The sequence below is a fragment of the Sinocyclocheilus rhinocerous genome, unplaced genomic scaffold, assembly GCF_001515625.1.
Source record: "Sinocyclocheilus rhinocerous isolate Xijiao unplaced genomic scaffold, SAMN03320098_v1.1 scaffold615, whole genome shotgun sequence".
Taxonomy (NCBI): domain Eukaryota; kingdom Metazoa; phylum Chordata; class Actinopteri; order Cypriniformes; family Cyprinidae; genus Sinocyclocheilus; species Sinocyclocheilus rhinocerous.
Window position 1 is genome coordinate 2,179,305 of NW_015631049.1, and position 10,294 is coordinate 2,189,598.

General features: G+C 36.5%; 2 protein-coding genes across 10 annotated transcripts in view; both read right to left on the bottom strand.

Annotated features, from left to right (window-relative positions):
• Positions 1-731, bottom strand: part of LOC107741245 (iporin-like) — a 29,530-nt gene extending 28,799 nt beyond the window's left edge. For both annotated transcript variants that reach the window (XM_016553929.1, XM_016553928.1), the window contains exon 1: positions 629-731. The gene's annotated coding sequence lies outside the window, so the exon portion shown is untranslated. The remainder of the gene's footprint in view (positions 1-628) is intronic.
• A 2,288-nt stretch (positions 732-3,019) lies between these two features.
• The window catches only part of atp8b5a (ATPase phospholipid transporting 8B5a), a 33,386-nt gene continuing 26,111 nt past the window's right edge, over positions 3,020-10,294 (bottom strand). For all 8 annotated transcript variants that reach the window (XM_016553932.1, XM_016553937.1, XM_016553936.1 and 5 more), the window contains 9 exons: positions 8,988-9,093; positions 8,586-8,727; positions 8,235-8,418; positions 6,975-7,198; positions 6,778-6,861; positions 6,234-6,479; positions 6,005-6,143; positions 5,211-5,341; positions 3,020-4,222 (listed from right to left, as the gene is read on the bottom strand). In XM_016553932.1, the coding sequence (XP_016409418.1) occupies positions 3,902-4,222; positions 5,211-5,341; positions 6,005-6,143; positions 6,234-6,479; positions 6,778-6,861; positions 6,975-7,198; positions 8,235-8,418; positions 8,586-8,727; positions 8,988-9,093 (1,577 nt within the window). In that variant the 3' untranslated portion in view covers positions 3,020-3,901. The remainder of the gene's footprint in view (positions 4,223-5,210; positions 5,342-6,004; positions 6,144-6,233; positions 6,480-6,777; positions 6,862-6,974; positions 7,199-8,234; positions 8,419-8,585; positions 8,728-8,987; positions 9,094-10,294) is intronic.

Here is a 10,294-nt window from a genome sequence, read left to right on the forward strand (position 1 = left end):
CACGAACCGCTGGTGTTGTGATCGATATGCGCAAACACAGGCCTCATGCGCCCATTTGACATAGCGCAGCACGCCCTGTGGGCCTATTTAGTGATTTATCACGTGTATTTTATTTTCTCTTTTTTTATTTATTTATTTTTTACATAAAATGCACCATCATTATAAAAGCCAAGTCGAAACATAAATAAATAATGTAAAATCAGCATCAAAACAAAAAAACCTACAGCCTGTCCATGACCGCTTGTTTCTTTACACTAACGTGCCTCTTATGGGCCTTGATTCCGGGAATTAATTATTTTAAAAGCTGAGAAAACCACCTTCAAGACCGTAAAAACACACTATGCCGACATTTAATGTTAACGACGATGCGAGCGTAAAAACGGGCGTATGTGAGCGGAGATAACGGTGCACACGTCTACAACGTTTGTATTTTAGCATTTTAAAATAACAACACGCATAAATGTCGAGTTAGTTCATTCTTAATAAGGAACAAAACCACCATCTCCGTTAAATGTGAATCAGCAGCAGTGATGTAATATTTGCCAGCGGGCAGTCACGTCAACTTCCACCACACCGTGTTTACCAAATTCCCATTCAATTATAAAACCAAAGCCATATTTATACTCACGTTGACGATAAATGTCATCTCCTAGATTCCCAGATGTCTCGACGTCAAATCACGCTGGCCACGTTTGGGTTGATTTTGTGGTGAAGATACTGAGCGCAACAGCGGCGCAGGGCTGGAGCGAGCGGCGCTTGTTACGTCAGGATGAAGCGAACCCGCCCTGACGCTCAGACTAACTGTGCGTCCTCTTACAATGCTGACTTTTGGCCATGTCTACGGTAATACACGGTCATAAGTCACGTTTTTTGGGTCCAGATGACCGGTTTTGCATACTGTGGTTTGACAGCGTGAGGGTGGGTGGGGTGTTTAGACTGCTGGTTCCCTGCAGGCAGCTCTTTGTTCAGCCTGCTCTCTGGTCATTAATAGAGATGCATTTCTCATTGTTTAGTGGAAGAATGCCTGCCTTTACTCTCAGACTCAGAGTTAAGTCTTGTGAATGGTGTAAGGGCCCATCTGTCTGGGGGGCCCACCTAATTTTAGTTGGATAAGATAGAGAAAACAGGGAATACAGATGTTCCAAAAAAGTATCTAGATATTTAGGGCATGCATTGTAAATGTCATGGCAAAGGGATAAACAATATTTAAAAATGGCATCTGCTTACCAAGTTGGCAAATGTTGTTAGACCTTTTCGCAGAACAATATTCACATTACTCTTAACCAACTGTTCCCCAAGTCATTCTTAGAGGATACAAATCAGTAACAACAGATGCTGTACAGTTTGTCTAAAAATATTTTTGTAAATATGCTTGTTTAATATCTAAATACATATAAATATTTCAATATTTATATAGATATATATTTAAATTAAATATTTATCTATGCATATATTTGATAAAATATCAGATTTATTTATTTAAAATTAAACAAAATATATTATTGTTTTAAATTAGCTATATATATATTTAAAGGGGTCATATGATGCTGCTAAAAAGAACATTATTTATGACGCGTAAACATAAAACCATGTCTGCATTTTTTAATCGGAGAAACGACAAACAACAAGCGCTACTCTACACTGCTCAAAACTTATGTTTGAATCATCAGTGGCAAATCCTTAAAATGAAAACGTACTTCCATTCTGTGAGTCAGAACAGCCGGCAATGTAGTCTACTCTACCAGGATCAGGAAACAGTCCTCCATAAAATGCGCTGCACATAAATTAATATTTGGGTTGAAGTGTTCTGGAACAGTGTTGTAAATACAACTTAACCACTGATTTCTAGTCGTGTCCTCTTTTGGAAGACCAAACAAAGTAGTGCACCAAGAGCTTGTAACACTCCAAACAGAAAGGAAAAATTGAAATTGTATCATATGACCCCTTTAAAACCAATTTCTTTTTGATATTTCGTGACCTGGTGGTATTATTGTGCTGCAAATGTTGTCTGAAGTGTTCAAATACTTTTTGGGGCCTGTCTCTAGTCTAGCTTTTAGTAGTTAAAGTGATGATAATTCAAATTAATTCAAATTAAGTTCAAATAAAAAATGTTTAGAAACAAGCATACAGTATAATAAGTAAAACAAACATTAAAATCAAAAGAATTTAAAGGATAGTTCACCCAAAAACCAATATTCAAAAACCTACCATCATGTTGATACATCCATATGACTGACTTTTTTTCTGTGGAGCAGAAAGTGGTTGCAGTGGTTAACAGCCCACATGAGTGGAAGTCAATAACAAACACAGTTATGTCTTTCAAAGACTTATAGTAAATACAGTAAAGGACTCTAAATTTTATGATCCTTCTATGGTGCTTTATCATTTTTTTTCCAATTAATGGCATTTTAATTTCAGGGTGAACTTTTAACAGCCGTGTGTAACTGAAAAGACTTGATCAAACGTACAGTTTTATACAATATAAAAAAAGTGTAAAAAAAAAAAAAGTATTTTATTTGTACAAAATGTTTTTGCTTTTACAGGATTTGCATAGTACAATTAGAGTATGAATATGATGTATATTAGTATACAGAGTAAAGCTAAATTTAAATGTTTTTTACTGCAATGAAAATAAACTTGTATGTTCCCAAACCATAAGAACTCCTTGTGCTAACATTGATCTTTAAGTCAAAGTCATATGCAAGGGCACTCTATGAGTATTTAATACTATAAATGTGTTTCAATTGGTCTCCTCGTTTCTTTTTAGCTCTGATATAATGAAGTCATGACATGAAAAATGGATGCTTCCTTGATCTTTTGAAATACACGACTTTGGGAAGTAAACATAATGAAACATTCAGAAGTCTAGACCCCTGTCCTAGTCCAAAGAAAAAGCATGTATAGAAACAAAGCTGCAAAAACGTCTTGTTCTGGAAGCTGTGACTTTGTGTTGTCAAAGTGATGAATACATTAACACATACCCTTCGCATTTACACAACAATAATGTCTATTTAGCAACTTGGACTGCCTAGTCAACAGTGAAATAATGAGGAGGAAGTGGGATGGATACTATTAAAGATATGATTATTCTAGCTGGTAACAAGTTGGTAAAGATAAGTGTAAGACATGGACTTTTTCTGGCTGTCGGTTACTGTAGCATGTGTGACTCTGCGTCAACTTCCAACACATCCCAAAATTAGTAGAGCGGCTGACGTTTATTTTTAATAAGGTCCTTGATCACGTCAGTCCAATCTTAACTATTTGAGGACCATTTCACTGCACTGTTAAGGCCCATTCACACCAACATGTGTACTAAATTAGGACTGTTTGATTAACATTATAAATGGACCTCAGGGAAAGGATAAAAATATGACATGACCCCTTTGAGTTATGAAATATAAAATATATAAAATGTTGGGTGTGGTATACTGTATATTTAACTCAGGACTCAAGAACAGTCAAAGGGCATTAGTGGACATAGTACCTGGAAAAGGAATAGAACAGGAAACAGTATTTTGAATTAGATCACTCAGGACATCCTCTTTGACATCATGTGCATGTCATTGTTTTTTTGCTCTCTTACAGTCAAGTTTGTCTGTCGCTCCCGTAATAGTGATGACAGTAGAAAGGACAAGTACTCTCTGTCCTTCAGCATGATAGATATTTCAGTTTGTTCTTGCTGTAAACCACACTTGCATTTTTAGTGACAAGTGTGTCTATGCACACTCCCTAACAAGATTTAGTACTTTTAGGAATCAAGTCTATTGTTCTTAGTGTGCATATATATTGTGCTATATACATATCAACATAACACAGCAGCTGTGAAATTGTCCCCAAGAGTTTACACCCTGTAAACAGCATTTAAGGTTTTGGTTCTAGCTCAGTTTAAAAAGCTGCACCCTCAAAAGGAACCGTCTTTAACAGCACGAAACATCTGCAGTGACGTTGGTTCTACTTTCTGTTTAGGGTTTTGTTCTCGGCCGACCGGGCTGTAACCCGCAGACCGACCTGTGGGCTTGAAGCCAGGAGAGCGTCCTGTGGGAATCAAGCCCGTGGACGGAGTGAGCGCATGTCGCCGCAGAAATCTGCCAGAGGTCACGAGGTCACCATAACCATGGGCGTGAGAGAAGGCGTAACCAGACCGACGCGTGCTCCTTCGGGTGAGCCTGGTGCGGCGCGGACGAGGAGCAGGTTCCTTCATCTGACACACCTTATATCTCACCTGTATTCAACAATCAAAACAGAATTGTTTATTTGTTTACCAATCTATCCATCCGTCCCCACAAATCCACATCAGCAAACACTTGAGACACTGTCTTTCTCATTACTCTGTTATTCATTATACTACTATCGCTTATACAATTACACACTATTACACACAATTATAAGAAGACATTATAATGCATACTTCCTCTCAATCTGTCTTTCCTTTTTTCTCTCTCATTCAGCCACTCACAATGACTACATTTACATGCACATCAAGACTCCAGTATTATTTGGCAACATTAATACTGAGCCATGTAAACGCTGCAATCCAATTGCCTGATACTGTGTGTTTGGTAATAAAATAAAATAAAAAATAATTTTTAAAATGAGAGAAACTGCTTTCTATGTAAATGCACTATTCTGAATTCAGAATGCAGTTTCGTGTTTTACGTCTGCAGAACAAAATGAAAAAATAATTTAACTTGCAGCATTAAGAAATAAAAGAAACATCAATGCATTTCTAGAGTGACAACGAGACAGATTTTTTAATAGAATTATTTAAAAAATTAAATATGAACGATTATAATAATAATAATAATTATTATTATTATTATTAATGATTGCCTGACCCTTTCCATTTTGTGGTGGTGTCAGGCATTTTAGGTGAAAAGTGCTAGTCCTAATTAAATGATCATTGAAAAGGTTATAAAACTGAGCATATTGTATTACAGTAATATTCCAAAACCTGTGTATGTGTATAAACATTCTGAATATGGCTGCAATCTGAATAATGACCTTAACGGAATTTGATGTGCATGTAAACATAGTCAATCACTTAATATTCAGAACATGCCAATGTGTAATGTGTTTTATAAACAATCTTAAAAGTAATTGATATAATAATAGTTCATGGAATAATGATGTAATTTACTGTTATTCGGTAAGTAACTGGAACTGTGATTTACACTCTATTTGAGGATCAGTGATGTTAAGTAACTCTATACCTTGTCATTGATGGTAGGAGAGATCTGGCTGTAGAAGAACCGGTACGCAACCACAGGCAGCACACACAGTATAGCAGTCAATGCAACAGTCAGCCACACGTTGGGCTGGTTAAGACAATTTCGGGCAGTTCCTGTAAAACACAACATACACACACTGTATATACTCTATACTAAACACTTTTTCTTGAAAATTAATATGAAAAACAGTATGTGACTTGACATACACATTTCAAATTATGGAATGCTACATTATTTTCACATATCCTTATGCATTTTATTGTACTGTTATCATCTAATAATAAAAAAAATTTAAATGAGCAAAAAATATAATAATTAAACAGTCATTCAGCATTTTTCAAGCATTTTTAACTTTTATTATTAGATGATAACTTTGAAATAATAACACCAAAATCAAACATTGTCACTACATAACAAACAATAAAATATATTTACATTTACATTTAGTCATTTAGCAGACACTTTTATCCAAAGCGACTTACAAATGAGGACAATAAAAGCAGTCAAAACTAACAAAAAAGCAACAATATATACAGTAAGTGCAAATGACAAGTCTCGGTTAGCCTAACGCAGTACACATGTATGAATGTTCTATGTGTTGCATGTTCTATATATGTACATATTATATATATTTATTTATTTAAAATTTTTACAGTAATGATTTCTATTTTTTTGCACACACACATATGGTTATTTTGTATTTTTGACATATTTTGAAAATTTTTGTATCCAAAAAAAAAAAAAACGAGATGGAGACAAGTGCAAGCCCTGCTTACCTATGAACGCAAAAAAAGATGGATGTAACCGGAAAAGTCCATCAGTATACATGGTGAAGGTCAATATGAAGAACATTCCCAAACTTCCCCAAACGAAGAGATGGTTAACAACAGTCCAGTACGAGAGGTCCAGTCCCAGCTGTGGGGAATATAGAGTAGAAATTAGGGAAAAATAAAACATCTAAACAAATTAATCACACACACAACTGCAATGCAGGGTTAAACCGACCTGTACACACACAGTGACGGTGAGGCAGGTTTGAGTAATCAGTGCGAATGACTGATAGTCTGCACCATCTTTGCCGTCGTCTCTCGCCGTGTCATATGTGGCAGCATAAGGCACAAAGAACAGCACTAGAGAGCTGTACCAGCTGTGAAGTGCACACATCATGAAAGCACGTTTACTAAAGTACTGACTCAACTGTCCTGGCACATACAGCTGAGGGTACTCGAGACTCCAGCCAGCATTCACATCCTGGAGAAACATAAAAAACAATATTAAGTCATATTTCATCTCAATAAACTAGTTCATTTCAAACCATTAATATACAGCTGAAATGCCTCAAGGTCTCATTCATCTTTTTAACACACAAGAGCATGATGAATTGACATTTTTGAATGTTTCTTCAAGGTTAAATGTAAAAAATGTTTCTTCAATAGCCTCACACAACTGTCTGAATCCAGTATCATCAGAATTGTATTTGTTTGGACATAAACATACATAAATGAGTTTTCATTTCATGTAACACACACACACACACACACACACATACCTGGTCAAACAGACTCATTCCCAGAACAGGCAGGGCAGTGTATACCAAGTTATACAAAGTGATGAAGCCTTCATCATATACTGTCTAGAAAGACATGCAAGAATCTCAAATGATTTTTATATTTACATTAATTAAGTCTTTGCCAGGGTAATTGTAAGGAAAAAGAAGAGTTTTCAGTTCTGTTGCACTTGGCTCACCTGAGCGGAAAAGCCGCAAAAAAATGCGTACCAGAAGTGCACAAAGGTAAATGTGAAGTTCTTATAGAAGAAGTACCGCAGGAACTTGCACATGCGCAGGTATGACCAGCGCCCATGCACCAGCAGGAGGCGCTGCAGGAAACGGAACTGAGCAAAAGAAAAGTCACTAGACAGCACAGCCTGCATCCCCTCCTGACCGCTGATACCCACACCAATGTGAGCCGCTGCAGAGGAAGATATCAAATAAAAGCAATAAATAAAGTAAATAAAAATAAAAGCTGTCCTTTGTAACCAATTGATTGAAAAGGAAATAAAGCAAGAGCATTAGCTCAGCAAACAAATCATGAACAATGAACCAAGTCGTTTTTAGCAGTACACTAGCATATAGATAGAAAGCTAAAATAAAAAATGTAAATAAAGCTGAAATAAAATAAAATACGAATATTAGATAAAACTCTTAAACTCAAAAAACGGAAATGAAAATTAGATATGACTGAAATAAGTTTAAGTTGAATTACTAAAATAACTGAAACTGAAATAAAAAATAAAATAATGCTATATGGACATAAAAACAAACACTAATAAAAATTACACATAACATTAGCACACAACAAAATTTAAATGAATGAATGAATACATAAATAATTAAATAAAATGTAAATTAACACTGAAAATATAAAAATAAAAGCTAAATCAAAATATTAATACTTGAATTAAATACTAGAATACCATACAAATAATGCCACTGCATTGCTATGAACAACAAGTAAAACCTAAAATACTCCAATTGTGATTTTGTGGAACATTTGACATTTTTTTCACATCGTGGGAAGTCGTGGCCTAATGGTTAGAGAGTCGGACTTGTAACCCAAAGGTTGCGGGTTCGAGTCTTGTACCGGCAGGGATTGTAGGTGGGGGGAGTGAATGTACAGCGCTCTCCCACGTTCAATATCACGACTGAGGTGCCCTTGAGCAAGGCACCGAATCCCCAACTGCTCCCCGGGCGCCACAGCAAAAAATGGCTACCCACTGCTCCGGGTGTGTGTTCACGGTGTGTGTGTGTTCACTGCTGTGTGTGTGCACTTAGGATGGGATAAATGCAGAGCACTAATTCTGAGTATGGGTCACCATACTTGGCCACACGTCACTTCACTTCACTTCTGTCTAAAATGCCATTTTATTTAATAACATCAACACAGTTGATTCCTAAGAATGTTTATGTTATTAAGCATCTACATTATTGTCAAGCTGCACCTTCACCTTTAATCATGCTGACATCATTAGCTCCATCTCCTATCGCTAGAGTGACCGCTTTCTTATATTTCTTGACCAGCTCCACCACCTGAGCTTTCTGCAGAGGAGTCACCCGACAGCAGATGACCGTCTTGCACATGCAAGCCGTCCGCAAAAACTCCAGCTCCATGTTGCTCTCCAGAGCAAACGCCTGCAAAGACAACGATCCCATACAATTACATTATGGATATAAAAACCTGACACATACATAAACAACAGGAAATGAAATGCTTTCACTCTGTGCAGCAACACCCATCTCAGTACCAAGAGTCACTTTCAGACATTAGGCAGAAGGAAGTACAGAGGTGTGTTTCTCACCAAACTGTGTCCATTTATCACCAGTCCGTACTCTCCGTTCACATTTTCATCCTGAACCACTTTTGGAGTATTACCCAGGATAATCTCAGGAATAAGGAATTTGTCTTGTTCAGTATCAGGACACATCTTTAGATGGGCATCCCTTTGCAAAAAAGAGACAATATGAATAAACACAACAGAAATTCTGTAGAAACATACAAAAAAGTCCAAAAACATAGCAGGAAAAAGAATCATGCTTTCGCAAACTAAATTTTGGATATGAAATTTAACTGAAATCATTTACATTTTCCTATAAAACACCCATTTTGTGAATGCCCTCACAAATAACGAATCTTGCCTCCGTCCATGTGTTTTAGTACATGATACATATTGTCATCTGCATGAGTGCTTATTGTATATTACCTCAACTCCTGTCTGACCTCCTTGGGTGAGTTAGCTGCAACAATAAACACGTCGTTCATCTCCTCCCTCAGCAGGTTACACGAGTAGCCAATGTTCTCAGCGGTCTCTTTTCGAGAAAGACATTTTATTATAGTTTTCAGAGGGCCATTTGGTAATTTATCATTAAAGGAACTTAATTAACAATCCTGCCAACCAAGAATACGCACACAAATGGTGGGTAATCAGTACATTACATAATGATTATAAATGACACAAGCACTGACCTCATTATGTTACATAACTGAATCATTGCACTTTCATAATGTACAGCATAGAAGTTTGAGTTTAATTACAAAAATAGTCACTGGGAAGAGATTGTGTTGCTTAGTGCTGTGGGATTACAAATGTAAGAATCTGTTTAAAATATGCTGATCCTATGTTCTGACATAGCATCACATGAAAAACTAAGGTGAAGTACATTGTATTTAGCATTTAAGGTAAATTACATCAGACAAATGATTATCTTAAGCAAAGTGTAGCGAGAGGTTCCTGTCTGTTCCTGTTCACCTATTGTTAGTCAAATGAACCAGATTACTGAGACTATCACCTTTTGTTTGAAATTGCTCTTGGTGCCTCTGCCCCAATCTTTGAGTAGTTATACTGATTGAATTAGGACTGTCAGACTGATTGGATTAGCACCTATGCAAACAGAGAACTTGAACAAAATCCAACAAGACATTCTTGATCTTTCAGCAAAATTACACCAGATGACTGATGACAATTCTTCATGGTTCGGAAACCTATTAGGTAAACCCTGGCTGTGGATCAAGGAAATAGCAATTCTGCTATTGTTTTTCCTACTGGTGTATTATCTATGCGTCCACAGTATCAAGTGTTTCATTCAACAAATGGCCCACGCCCATCACGAGAAAATGACAGTTCCAACCAGAAAAGACTATTACCCGTAAGAACTTCACGGACCCTAGCTGCATGTTTGTTTCTATGTCAACATGCCGTTCGTCACTACAGACAATCAACACAGAGCAAGTGCTATGTGCCTGTAACGATCACAGGTTACAAGAATGAACTTTTAAGTGTCTAAATTTGTATTTTGTGAGAGTTATTAGAACTCTGGATTACAAACTGTTTAAAATATGCTGATCCTATGTTCTGACATAGCATCACATGAAAAACTAAGGTGAATAAGGTGAAGTTTAGCATTTAAGGTAAATTACATCAGACAAATGATTCATCTTTAAGCAAAGTGTAGCAAGAGGTTCCTGTCTGTTCCGGTTTCTCTTATTGTTAGTCAAATTAACCAAATTACT